General features: G+C 39.7%; 1 protein-coding gene and 1 non-coding gene across 5 annotated transcripts in view; one reads left to right on the top strand and one right to left on the bottom strand.

Annotated features, from left to right (window-relative positions):
- Nucleotides 1–14,495, bottom strand: part of IHO1 (interactor of HORMAD1 1) — a 43,209-nt gene that overhangs the window by 14,185 nt on the left and 14,529 nt on the right. For all 4 annotated transcript variants that reach the window (XM_073901193.1, XM_073901192.1, XM_073901194.1 and 1 more), the window contains 2 exons: nt 13,296–13,467; nt 12,460–12,623 (listed from right to left, as the gene is read on the bottom strand). In XM_073901193.1, coding sequence (XP_073757294.1) covers nt 12,460–12,623; nt 13,296–13,467 — 336 coding nt within the window. The remainder of the gene's footprint in view (nt 1–12,459; nt 12,624–13,295; nt 13,468–14,495) is intronic.
- On the top strand, nt 11,980–12,086 carry LOC112834305 (U6 spliceosomal RNA). The gene has a single exon (XR_003210832.1). It is a non-coding gene; the product is annotated as a U6 spliceosomal RNA (small nuclear RNA).

Raw genomic sequence — 14,495 nt, 5'->3', positions numbered from 1 at the left:
TTAACCGTCTGCCTTCAGCTCAGATCATGATCCCGGGTCCTGGGATCAAGCCCCACATTGTGTTCCCCCTGCTCATGCTCTCTCTCTCTCTCTCATGAGCACGCGCGCGCGCACACACACACTCTCTCTCTCTCAAATAAATAAAATCTTAGAATTTTTTTTAAATGTTTTATTTATTTATTCATGAGAGTCAGAGAGAGAGAGAGAGAGAGAGAGAGAGGCAGAGGGAGAAGCAGGCTCCCCGCCTAGCAGGGAGCCCGATGCGGGACTCGATCCCAGGACTCTGGGATCATGACCTGAGCCAAAGGCAGACGCTTAACCATCTGAGCCACCCAGGCGCCCCCTCAAGTAAATAAAATCTTTAAGAAAAAATAAAACAAGTAGCTTTTTTTTTTTAGCTCTGTTGCAGAATTTGGGGATGGACTGTGATTCCTACATAGAAAACTCAGCAAAAAAGAAAACAAGGCAATTTTTAACATTAGGAAAAGGTAATCATAGTATATATAATTTTTCTAGGCTAACTAGATAAGAATTTAAAGATTGAAAACTGGTTTTTTGTTTTTAAAGATTTTATTTATTTGTCAGAGAGAGAGCACAAGCAGGGAGAGCAGCAGGCAGAAGGAGAAGCAGGCTCCCCATTGAGCAAGGAGCCCGCCGCGGGGCTTGATCCCAGGACCCCGGGATCATGACCTGAGCCGAAGGCAGAGGCTTAACCAACCAAGCCACCCAGGCGTCCCACATGAAAAGTGATTTAACCAAAATGATGGAAGGTGAGAAGTTTATGGTGGAGGAGGCAGAGAAGCAAATTCTTATTCCAGGGTAGAAAGTCATTCTCTGAAACTGAAGAAAATCAAGAAATGACAATATAAGCTATCTAACATATGCCATAAGATATGTGGACCTAAGTACTACCATAGCTAAAAGGGTTGCAAGTTGGTTGCAAAAAGGAAAAGGGAATTAAAAGTGGGGAAGGATAGGCCTGCTGTTTTTCACTATAATCCTAATTGTATTTTTTTTTAATTTTATTTATTTGACAGAGGTTGAGAGCACAAGCAGGGGGAGTGGCAGGCAGAGACAAAGGAAGAAGCAGGCTTCCCGCCAAGCAGGTAGCCCGACGTGGGACTCAATCCCAGGACCTGGGATCATGACCCAAGCCAAAGGCAGTCGCTTAACTGAGCCACCCAGGCGCCCCCTAATTGTATTTTAAAAAAACTATGTACATGTATGGACAGCCTGGGTGGCTCAGTCAGTTGAGCGTCCAACTCTTGATTTTGGCTCAGTTCATGATCTCGGGGTCATGGGATCAAGCCCCATAACCGGCTCCACACTCAGCGCAGAGTCTGCTTGAGATCCTCTCTCTCCCTCTCTGCCCCTCCTCCCGCTTACACTCCCTAAATCAACCAGTAAATAAAATCTTAAAAAAATACGGACATGTAAAAACTTGCTTAAAAAATACATAAAAATTGGGGCGCCTGTGTGGCTCAGTTGGTTAAGTGTCTGCCTTCGGCTCAGGCCATGATCTCAGGGTCCTAGGATCAAGCCCTGCATCGGGCTCCCTTCTCAGCGGAAAGCCTGCTTCTCCCTCTCCCTCGGCCTGTCTCCCCCTACTTGTGCACTCTCTCTCTGAAAAAAATAAAATCTTTAAAAAAAACCCATAAAAATGTAAAGATGTCTAAAATCTAATAATGCTACCAAAATGCTGCCCATGAAACCCCTATTATATTATAGCACCAGTTAAACCATGGTATACCACCAGTTAAGAGTGATTCTTTACTCTTATGAACTCCTTATTAGTACATTTGGGAACAAGTGTTCCCAACAGGAAACTATATTATACAAATTAAATACTGTTTGCGTATAATTTTATATTGAAATTTTTTAAAAGATTTATTTAGCTTGAGAGGTGGGGGCAGGCAGAGGGACAGAGAAAGAGTCTTTAAGCTGACTCTGTGCTGAGCGGGGAACCTGATGCAGGGTTGGATCTCAGGACCCCAAGACCACGACCCCAGCCAAAACCAAGAGTCAGAAACTCAATCCACTGCACCACCCAGGTGCCCCTATATTGAAATGTTTTATATATAACTGATAGCTCCCATTACCTTAACTGTTTATTAATCCCACCTGTCTAAATTGAAATGTTAAGTTCTGATTTACCCAAAGGCCTTGAGTTAAGATGCTTAATAAACAGTAAAAACATTAAAAGCTTGATAATTGAACCTTTCTTAAAAAGCTAGTGTTCAGGGGCGCCTGGGTGGCTTAGTTGTTTTTTGTTTGTTTGTTTTTTATAGGAGACAGTTTTTTTTTTTTTAAGATTTTATTTATTCATTTGCGAGAGAGACAGAGAGAGAACAAGCAGGGGGAGAGGCAGAGGGAGAGGGAGAAGCAGACTCCCTGCTGAGCAAGGAGCCCGATGCGGGACTCAATCCCAGGACCCTGGGATCATGACCCGAGCCGAAGGCAGACACTTAACCATCTGAGCCACCCAGGCGCCCCCTGGGTGGCTTAGTCGTTAGGCATCAGTGATATGGAGTGAAAAAAATTCAACTCCCTACCCTCAAGGAGTTTACCTAGTTGGTGTTTTTGAATGTGGTTTCAAAATCCACTCAAATTGAGTGATCCTTTATTTTTTTTTTAAAGATTTTATTTATTTTTCAACAGAGAGAGAGAGACAGCGAGAGAGGGAACACAAGCAGGGGGAGTGGGAGAGGGAGAAGCAGGCTTCCCGCTGAGCGGGGAGCCCGATGCGGGACTCGATCCCAGGACCCTGGGATCATGACTTGAGCGAAAGGCAGATACTTAACGACTGAGCCACCCAGGCGCCCCGAGTGATCCTTTATTAAAAAAATTGATCAAAGCTTATTGAATCACATCTTCCGCTTACTGAGATGTCCAATAACAATGTATTTATGTAAATTATAGTATATGCAGAGCTGACAGCAACCTGTGGGAGGACATAGCTGTGCCAATTGCTTATAGTCAGCATTTGTTGTGAGTGGTTAGTATTCAAGTATTTTTTAAAATCACTTTATTGAGTTAAGGCTGATATACAAAAAGCTGTATACATTTAATGTATAAAGTTTGGAGATAAGTATACAACTGTCAAACCCTCACCACAATCTATTCCATAAACCTATCCATCACTTCCAAAAGATTTCTCTCACTCTTTTTATTTAATAGCAGTAGTAGCAGTGATAAAAACAAATTAAAACATTTACCATCTTAGCAAATTTTAAAGTATATGATACTGTATTGTTAACTATGGGCACTATGCAGTAGAGTAGATCTCTAGGATTTATTCATCTTGTATAAACTGAAACTTTGTACCCTTTAACTAATACCTCCCTGTTTGTCCCACACTCCGGTCCCTAGCAACTAGCATCCTACACTATTTTACATTCCTCATATGAGTGGTATCATATAGTACAGTTGGTACTTAAACAATTCAGGGGTTAGGGGAGCTGACCTCCCCCGCCGCACACAGTTGAAAATCTGTATATAACTTTTGACTTCCCCAAAACATAAAAGCCTACTGTTGACCAGAGCCTTACTGATAACACAAATAGCTGATTAACACAAATTTTGTATGTTATATGTACTATGTACTGTATTCTTACAATAAAGTAAGCTAGAGAAGAGAAAATGTTAAGAAAATTATAAGAGAAAATATTTACTACTGTGCTATAAAAGATTCACATATACGTGGAATTGTGCGGTTCAAACCTGTGTTGCTCAAAAGTCAACTGTATTTGTCCTTCTGTGTCTGACTTATTTAATTTAGCATAACATCCTCCAGGTTCATCCATGTTGTCACAAGTGACAGAATTTCCTTCTTTTTTAAGGCTGAAGACTATTCAATTGTGTATATATACCACATTTTCTTTATTCACTCATTGATGGATATTTAGGTTACTTCCGTGTCTTGGTTATTTTAAAGAATGCCGCAATGAATATGGTAATGCAGATATCTCTTTGAGATCCTGATTTCAGTTCCTTTGGATATATACTTAGAAGTGGGGTTGCACCAATTTACATTCCCACCAACAGTGTATAAGGGTTCCCTTTTGTCCACATCCTTACCAACACTTAGTTTTGTTTTTTTTTTTACAATGGCCATCCTGACTGATGTAAGATGATATTTCATTGTGGTTTTGATTTGCATTTCCCTGATGTCTAGTGATCTTGAGCACCTTTTTCATACGCTTGTTGGCAGTTAGTATGTCTTCTTTGCATATATGTATATTCAGTTCCTTTGCCCATCTTTTAATTGGGCTATTTGTTTTTACACTACTGAGCTGTAGGAGTTCCTTATTTGCTTATTAACCCTTTATCAGATATGGTTTGCAAATATTTTTTACCATTCTGTAGGCTGCTTTTTTATTTTGTTGATTGCTTCCTTTGCTGTGCAGACACTTTTTAGTTTGAGGTTATCCCACTTGTCTATTTTTGGTTTTGCTGCCTGTGCTTTTGATGTGATATCCAAGAAATCATGGCCAATGTCAATGTCAAGAAGCTTTTACCTATGTATTTTTTCTTCTCCTAGGAGTTCTACAGTTTCAAGTCTTATGTTTAAATCCTTAATACATTTTGAATTGATTTTTATGTATGATATAGGATAAGGGTCCTTTTTCATTCTTTTCCATATGGATCCAGTTTTTCTAACACCATGTGTTGAAAAGATTAACCTTTCCCATTGTGAATTCCTGGCACTCTTTCATGCTGTGTTAAATATTTAAAACAGGGCGCGTGGGTGGCTCAGTTGGTTAAGCAACTGCCTTCAGCTCAGGTCATGATCCTGGAGTCCCGGGATCGAGTCCCACATCAGGCTCCCTGCTTGGCAGGGAGTCTGCTTCTCCCTCTGACCCTCTTCCCTCTCGTGCTCTCTAGCTCTCATTCTCTCTCAAATAAATAAATAAAATCTTTTATTTAAAAAAAATTTTAAAACAACCCCCTGAAAGATCCATATGATAAGAGTACAATGCAACCATTAGAAATGATTTTGTATATGAAATAGAAACATAATCATTAAAGATTATTAAATCTAAAAAGCAGATTAAAAAATAGTCCATAGGAAACAGTACATTTTTATTTTTAAAAATACATAAAAATAGAGCAGCATTATATCAAACATTGTTAATGGAGGTTCACAGAGTAAACTGATTCAAGAGGCCGACTTGAGGATCTGACAGACCCAAGATCTCTCCCCAGAACTCCCCATTCAGTTTAGATGTGCTCCTTTGGATGGAGTCTTTCCTGATGCCCCCAGGCAGAGCTGGGAGCCTGTCCTCAGGGCTTCCAAAGCATTTGGATGCAACCTTTACTATACTATTTACAACTCTGTACTTAGAGTGGAAAGTCCAGAGCCTTTATTTTAGGCTGGTTTTTTGGTTTTGCTGCCACCATTCTAGTCCTGGACCATACACTTTAGGATGATTTTTGCATCAAAGGAAAATAAACATCTATCTTTTTTAAGCTTTTGTTATTATGAGTATGAATGTGTATATATGTTATATACAGTTGAACATAATTCTAGCTAATAAAATGAGCCACCCAATATCTTTTTCTCTCTTTTTAAATTGTAGTTGACACTCATCACCCATCTAATATCTTTTAATAACTTTTTAACATTAAAAAATTTTAAGTTAACATATGAAATTAACTGTGTATGTGTGTATGTACACAATTCTGAGTTTTAACACAAATTTAGGGTCATGTAACCATTACCACAATCAGGAGGGCAGTATCCAAAGAAAACCTTCATGCTGTCCCTTTGTGGTGAAATCCAGCACACATCCCTAACCCCTGGTAATCATTGATCTATTCACCATCTCTATAGTTTTGCATTTCTCAGAATGTCACATAAATGGAGTCCTATAGTATATAACTTTTGGACTGATTTCTTTCACTCAGCATAGTGTCTTTGAGATTCACCCATGTAGTTGTGTATCAGTAGTTCATTATTTTTTACTGCTGAGTAGTGTTCTGTTGTATGGACATACAATAGTTTGTTAATCCATTCATTCATTTAAGGACATTCATGTTGTGTCCAGTTTTTGGGGATTATGAACAAAGCTGCTATAAACATTACTGTACAGGCTTTTGTGTAGACTTAAGTTTTCATTTATTTATTTATTTTTAAAGATTTTATTTTTTTAATCTTTTTTTTTAAAGATTTATTTATTTATTTTGAGAGAGTGAGAATGAGAGAGAGAGAAAGAGTACATGAGAGGGGGGAGGGTTAGAGGGAGAAGCAGGCTCCTCGCCGAGCAGGGAGCCCGATGTGGGACTCAATCCCGGGACTCCAGGATCATGACCTGAGCCAAAGGCAGTCGCTTAACCAACTGAGCCACCCAGGCGCCCCAGATTTTATTTATTTTTTGACAGAGAGACAGCGAGAGAGGGAATACAAGCAGGGGGAGTGGGAGAGGGAGAAGCAGGCTTCTGCGGAGCAGGGAGCCTGACTGGGGCTCGATCCCAGGACCCTGGGATCATGACCTGAGCTGAAGGCAGATGCCCAATGACTGAGCCACCCAGGCGCCCAACATAAGTTTTCATTTATCTAGGGTAAATGCCTAGGAGCGGAATTATAGAGGCATATGGTAAATTATGCTTACTTTTTTAAAAAGATTTTTATTCATTTATTTGAGAGAGAGTGAGAGTAAGGGAGATCACAGAGGGAGAGGGAGAAGCAAACTCACCACTGAGCAGGGAGCCCGATGTAGAGCTCAATCCAAGGACCCTGAGATCATGACCTGAGCCTAAGGCAGCCACTTAAATGCCTGAGCCACCCAGGCACCCCTTATGTTTATTCTTATAAGAAACTGTCAAACTTGTCCAGAGAGTCTATGTTATTTTGCATTTCCACCAGTAAGAGTTCCAGTTGCTCTATATCCTTGCCCAGCACTTGGTATTGTCAGTTTTCATTTGTTTTAAGTTTAGCCATGCTAATAGATGTGTAGTAATACGTCATTGTGATTTTAATTTGTATTTCCAAAATGGCTAATGATGCTGAGCATCATTATGAGTATTTTTGTAATGAGCATTTTCATGTTCTAGTTATCCGTATGTATTTTTTTTAAGTTTATTTAAGTAATCTCTACATCCAACGTGGGGCTTGAACTCACAACCCCGAGACCAAGAGTCAGTCACATGCTCTTCCAATTGAGCCAGCCAGGTACCCCTGTTATCCATATATTGTCTTTGAAGTATCTGTTAAAATCTTTTCCTATTTTTTATTGAGTTGCTTATTACTTATTAAGTTTTAAGAGTTCTTTTTTTATATTCTGAATATAAGTCCTTTGCTGAAAATGTTTAAAATATTTTTCCCATTCTGTAGCTTTTTTTTGTAAATTTATTTATTTTTTATTTTTTAAAGATTTATTTATTTGACAGAGAGAGAGAGATAGACAGCGAGAGAGGGAACACAAGCAGGGGGAGTGGGAGAGGGAGAAGCAGGCTCCCCACTAAGCAGGGAGCCCAATGCAGGGCTCGATCCCAGGACCCTGAGATCATGACCCAAGCCGAAGGCAGACGCTTAATGACTGAGCCACCCAAGTGCCCCATTTTTCTTTTTTTCTCTTTTTTAAGATTTTTTTTTTATTTGAGAGAGAAAGAGAACATGAGGAGGGAGGGGCAAAGGAGGAGGGAAAAGCAGACTCCCCACTGAGCAGGAAGCCCAATGTGAGGCTGGATCCCAGGACCCTGAGATTATGACTGGAGCCAGAGGCAGACAGACACTTAACAGACTGAGCCACCCAGGTGTCCCTGTAGCTTGTCTTTTCATTCTCTTAATAGTGATTAGAACAAACACTTTGAATTTTGCTTAAAACAAACAAAACACAGGAAACTCTAAGCCAGAACTTTCATACTTTGAATTCAGGTTTTCTTCCCCAATTGTTACCATTTACTTTTCAGAGTCCTTAAATGCCACCTGGACTGTGTCCAGGGCTTTTAGCTGCATTCAGTGGGAGAGAGAGGATGGAGTATGCTTACTCTGTCATACCTAGAACCAGAACCCATTCAAATATCCTTTTAATAAATTCCTTTTCCATTTAAATTAATTTATTTCTATTGCTTTCAACCAATAATTCTGGCCTAATTGTATTATTTATCCATCAAATGTCTGTTTGCCTAACCAGACTAAGAACTACAAAGATAAATTTGTAGTACTGGACCTAGCACAGTGTTTATTTAGTAAATGAATGAATAAACTTCACTATGGTGATCAACAATTACTAAAAGAACATGGCTATTTTATATTCTATTTGTAATACTTAGGTGATTTATTAGTTATGAGACTGATCTGTTTTCTCAAATATTACGGACAAAAAAACCAATAATCTGGGTCATGGCCATCCATTGTTTGATGTGCCCAGAATCCTCCTCTAATGGGAAACTGCGTCTTTCTGCATCCAAAAGTGGTTCTGGTGAAGACTTGCAGTCACACTTCACCCCTATGATCTAAGCAAGCCTATCATAAGCTTCCACTAAGATTTTTCAGATTCAAACTAAGGGAAAAGACTCCCTCTTTCTCTGTGTTGGTAGGAAGCTGGTCTCTAATAGGAAAGAATAAAGTATAGATGGAGGGAGAAGCACAGAAAAGAGATTCTGATTTCATTTCATTCCCTGTCCTTCCCAGATTGGTTAAAAGAACTAATAAATCCCCTGTTTTGTCAAAGCCAGTTTGAGGTGAGTTTCTATTTGCTATCAAAAGAGTCATTACAAACGCAATCTGAGCTAATCAATTAGGCTTTTTTTTTTTAAGATTTTATTTATTTATTTGACAGAGAGAGAGCACAAGCAGGGGGAGCGGCAGGCAGAGAGAGAGGGAAAAGCAGGCTCCCTGCAGAGCAGGGGGAGCCTGATGTGGGACTTGATCCCAGACTCCTGGGATCATGACTCGAGCCAAAGGCAGTTTCTTAACCAACTGAGCCACCCCGGCACGCTAGGCTTCTTTTGAGACTTCTTTCCCTTATATGTCTTCTCTATAATTTTGGGAAAACATGTATTTTCAAAACACAATATGTCTTATAGGTTTGTAGCATCTCTTATGTTTGAACTCTGCACCATGTCTTATCACTTTCCTGCTTCCAAATTTACAGTGGTATGTATTCTCTCTCTCATTTAAAAATTTTTCACTCCTTCTCACATTTTTATTTTTTATTTTTATTTTTTTAAGATTTTATTTATTTGCCAGAGAGAGAGAGAGTGCATGGCAGGCAGAGGGAGAAGCAGGCTCCCCGCTGAGCAAAGAGCCCAATGTGGGACTCGATCCCAGGACCCTGGGATCATGACTTGAGCCGAAGACAGTCGCTTAACCGACTGAGCCACCCAGGCATCCCTCCTTCTCACATTTTAAAAAAGATTTTATTTATTTGAGAGAGAGAAACCATGAGCAGGGGGCGGGGGAGGGCAGATGGAGAAGCAGACTCCCTGCTGAGTGGGGAGCCCGATGCAGGGCTCGATCCCAGGACCCTGGGACCATGACCTGAGGCGAAGGCAGACACTTAACCAACTGAGCCACCCTCAGAGGTGCCCCTCACATTTTTTTTTTAAGTAGTCTCCACACCCAACACAGGGCTTGAATTCATGACCTTGAGATCAAGAGTTGCATGCTCTACCAACTGAGCCAGTCAGGTACCCCATTCTTACCACATTCCTGACAAGCACTAATTAACAAACAAAAAAATCTAAAATCTTGAGTTTTGGGGCACCTGGGTGGCTCAGTCGGTTATGAGACAGACTCTTGATTTTGGCTGAGGTCATTATCTCAAGGTCGTGGGATGGAGCCCCACATCAGGCTCCGCAGTTAGAGTGGAGTCGGCTTGAGATTCTCTCCTTCTCCTTTTGCCCCTCTCTGTTTGCCCCTACCCCTGCTCGTGCTCTCTCTCTTTTTTTTTTTTTAGATTTATTTATTTATTTGACAGAGAGAGACACAGCAAGAGAGGGAACACAAGCAGGGGGAGTGGGAGAGGGAGGAGCAGGCCTCCTGCAGAGTGAGGAGCCCAGTGCGGGGCTCGATCCCAGGACCCTGGGATCACGACCTGAGCCGAAGGCAGACGCTTAACGACTGAGCCACACAGTGCCCCTCATGCTCTCTCTCTCTAAAATAAATAAATAAAATCTTTAAAAGTAATAATAATAAAATAAAATATTGGGTTTTATTTTTGCCAGAATTTATTAAAATTATGATTTTTTTTGCCTATCATATAAGTCAATATCTTAAGCTTGAATTTTTTAATGGAGAGAGATTTTTCAGAGTCCTCATTATTTGTTCTATTTGTGCTATATATTTTTTGCTATCTTGTAAATAATTGTTAACAGAAACTCATTTCACTACAAAAAAAAAGAGAAGGAAACGATACAGAGAGAGAGAGAGACAGAGAAACGAAGGAAAGAAGAAAATGTTGAGAGAAAATTAACGTTTCAAAAAAACTTTTTTTAGGGGGGGCCTGGGTGGTTCAGTGGTTAAGCGTCTGCCTTCAGCTCAGGTCATGATCCCAGGGTTCTGGGATCGAGCCCCGCATCAGGCTCCCTGCTCAGTGGGAAGCCTGCTTCTCCCTCTCCCCCTGCTTGTGTTCCCTCTCGCTGTCTCTGTCAAATAAATAGATAAAATCTTAAAAAAAAACAAAACTTTTTTTAGCTGCAGAAATCTTTTTTTTTTAAGTAACTGCTACATCCAACATATTCTACCAACAGAGTTAGCCAGCCTGCCCCTGCTGCAGAAATCTTGATCAAACAAAATATAATCCCATGCCTAGAGAACAAAAAAATTTAACATTGATCTATCTGAAGGAGTAAGAAGGTGAGTACTCTGCAATACCCTACTATAGCCATGAGGGGCCTCTGAGAAACTGGTAGGGTCCTAGAGCCTGGATTCCTAGGGGAAAGAAGTCTCTCAATGCCTGGGAAATGTTTATTTACCAACAGAATCAAACACTTCAAATAGAGCATTTTGCTTTTCTCACTAAAGGAAGATAGGTATTCAACAGAAAGGATACTTAGTCTAAGAATCCTTAAAGAAATTCTGGCTCTTTCAACATAAAAGTACTAGTGGTGACACTAAGTGATACATCTTCACTGTCACAGAAATAATAAAGTATATTTCTGCTTAAGTGTTATATTTTCCATGACACCTAAAGTTGTTCCCGGAGAACTTATTGCCAAGAAATGAACAACTTAATTTCTTTGGTGACTTCAACTTATTTATTTATAAATTAATATAGGAGCCCTAATTTATCTCATGTATTTGCTAAGGTAAATGAATAAATATAAAACTAACAAATAAGACTGAATAAAATTTAGGGTATATCTTAAAAAATACCAACATTTTAATCTCAGGAAACAAACTGAGGGTTGCTGGAGTGGTGGGGGGTGGGAGGATGGGGTAACTGGGTGATAGACATTGGGGAGGGTATGTGCCATGGTGAGTGCTGTGAATTGTGTAAGACCGATGAATCACAGACCTGTACCTCTGAAATAAATAATACATTATAATGTTAAAAAAAGAAGAAGAAGAAGAAGATATTAGGAAGGGAAAAATGAAGGGGGGGAATTCAGAAGGGGAGACGAACCATGAGAGACTATGGACTCTGAGAAACAAACTGAGGGTTCTAGAGGGGAGGGGGGTGGGGGGATGGGTTAGCCTGGTGATGGGTATTAAGGAGGGCACATTCTGCGTGGAGCACTGGGTGTTATAAGCAAACAATGAATCATGGAACACTATATCAAAAACTAATGATGTAATGTATGGTGATTAACATAATAAAATAAAATTTAAAAAAATACCAACATTTTGGGGCACCTGGCTGGCTCAGTCAGTGGAGCATGTGACTCTTGATCTTGGGGGGTTATGGGTTTGAGCCCCACATTGGGTGTAGAGATTACTTAAAAATAAAATCTTAAAAAAAAAAATACCAACATTTCAAAGTGAGAAAACCAGCCTGAATAGCTTGAATCAGCTTTTTAAAGAATTCATGTGCTGTGCTCACTTGGGCAGCACATACACTAAAATTGGAACCATACAGAGAAGATTAGCATGGCCCCTGCGCAAGGATGACACGCAAATTTGTGAAGCATTACATATTTAAAAAAGAAAAAGAATTCATGTGCTATATTCTTGACCCTAAAACAACTGTTATCTAATTTCCTAACTCTGATGATCTGAAAAGATAACAAATTAAAGGGCAGAATTTTGGCAAAATAAATATAACATTACTTGAATATTGTATTTCTCTAATAAGTCCTTTAGCTTACTTTTGCAGAGGGCCAGAACTGTGGCAGCTAAATTCAAACCTGCCACAAGTCACACTGACAAGTAAGCAAATAAAGAGTAATTATTAGATGAGCTATAAAGGCAAGAGTGTTATCACACTGAAATAGAATTATTTGACTATTAATATTCCATTTTCTGTTTTCCTCAAAAGAGATGAGATGTCTCCTCCACTTGAAAGGTTTGCATACCTGTCACATTTGTCTTTTGCCCTTTTCTTTTTCTCTTCAAACTGTTCCAAGAGGCCCTTTGATTTTCCAACTGACAAAGGAAGAGGAAATAAGCCTCTGTCGTTTGTATCTCCTCCAAACAGCTGGGGTTTTGTCTGGTACTTTGTGAAAATACTAGGTTCACTCTGTTAAATGAAAAAAAAAATCACAGCATTTCACACATGAAAATATTTATAGCATTCACTATTTTCTACACAATGTAGAGTCACATTTAAGTGCAAACCATAATATAAAAAACAAGATGGCATGTAGTATTTCCTTTTTATTTCATATACATCAGAAAATTACATGAAAATAAAGCAACTCTTTTTATTAATAAGGTTTCTGCCTTACCAGCCCAGAGATATTAAAAATATCAGTTATGGGCACCTGGGTAGCTCAGTCTGTTAAGCATCTGCCTTTGGCTCAGGTCATGATCTCAGGGTCCTGGGATTGAGTCCTGCATCACATCAGGACTCCCCCTGTTCACTGGGGAGTCTGCTTCTCCCCTCTCCCTCTGCCTGCCGCTCCCCCTGCTTGTGCTCGCTCTCTCTCTCTCTCTCTCAAATAAATAAATAAAATCTTAAAAATATATATATCAGCTAATCAGGTGCCTGGCTGACTTAGTCGATATAGTATTTCAGACTACCAAGTCTCTCAGACTACTGAGTTAACAATCAAGTGCAAATCCATTTAGGAGAGTAATCCTTAGAGATGTATAATTCTAAAATATAATTCAACAGAATAAGTCTTCTTTATAGCTTATCTCCATAATGATTATGAAATGTGTGCAGAGAAATTCTGGAAATGAGACTCACGTCCAGAGAATTCTGTTGTGACTGTTTTGGTTGTCTCAAGTGGACACTGTCCAAGGGTGCTGACAGAGTCTCTGAACTTTCTGGACAGAACTGGGATCCAAAGAGGAACTGGGAATCACTGAGACTGGAGTAATCAGTCTGATTATTATTCCAGCTAGATGACTTAGTGGTCCTGAAATTAAGCAAGAAAAGGGAAGTATATCAAGTGGACAAACATTCTGAACAAATGAAATCATAATTCACAGCTATTCATTTCAGAATATTCTGGGCAGAGTACTAGTTTGTTCTGACCTCCTAGGCCCCTGCACACTACCAGTACTACCTATGAAGAAACACAAAGAAATCCTGAATGCCAGGCATTTTGATTACAGCAACTTGAGAACAATCAGATGAAAATTCAAACATTAAGGACTGACACTATTATTCTTTGTACAACAGCACTGTGGGCTGTAACACCATTTGGGGGATCAAAGTTCCTGAAATCTTTAGGGATTAAAAGAACCTTATCTTTTAAAAAGTTGAATCTGGGGGCGCCTGGGTGGCTCAGTCAGTTGGGCATCCAACTCTTGATTTCAGCTCAGGTCGTGATCTCAGGGTCATAGAATCGAGCCCCATGTAGAGCTCTGTGCTAGGCGTGGAGCCTGCTTGGGATTCTCTCTCTCTCCTTCTGCCCCTCCTTCCAACCCCCCATTCTCTCACTCGCTCTCTTGCTCTCTCTAAAAAAGAAAGTTGAATCTGTTAATCACTAAGGGAATAGATAAAAATAATATATGGTGTGTGCATATAACTGGTGCATTAGTCAGAAGCAATAAACTAGATTTACATATAACCACATGAATAAATCTCAAAAATGTAATTTTGAGTGTAGAAAAAGAGTAAAAATTAAATGAACTCTATATCATTTATATAACCTTTTAAATCTACATCATACCACACCAAACAAGTATGTAGCTGTGTGTGTAGAAGGTGAATTAGAACTCTCATTAACTCTCCTAGAATGTGCCTACAGGGAAGGAAGGGGGCAGGATTACAGGGAGAGTAGGAGTCATAACACAAAAAACACAAGACAGCTTAGTTACAGACTGAGTGTCTGTGTTCTCCAAAAATTCATATGTTGAAGTCCTAATCCCTAACGTGATAGTATTTGGAAATGGGGCCTTCAGGAGGTAATTAGGGTTAGACAAGGTCATGAGGGTGGGG

The sequence above is a fragment of the Callorhinus ursinus genome, unplaced genomic scaffold, assembly GCF_003265705.2.
Source record: "Callorhinus ursinus isolate GAN/ISIS: 27379988/994484 unplaced genomic scaffold, GSC_fseal_2.0 scaffold15, whole genome shotgun sequence".
Lineage (NCBI taxonomy): Eukaryota > Metazoa > Chordata > Mammalia > Carnivora > Otariidae > Callorhinus > Callorhinus ursinus.
Note: the sequence above shows the minus strand (reverse complement) of the source record. Positions and strands in the feature narration are given on the sequence as shown.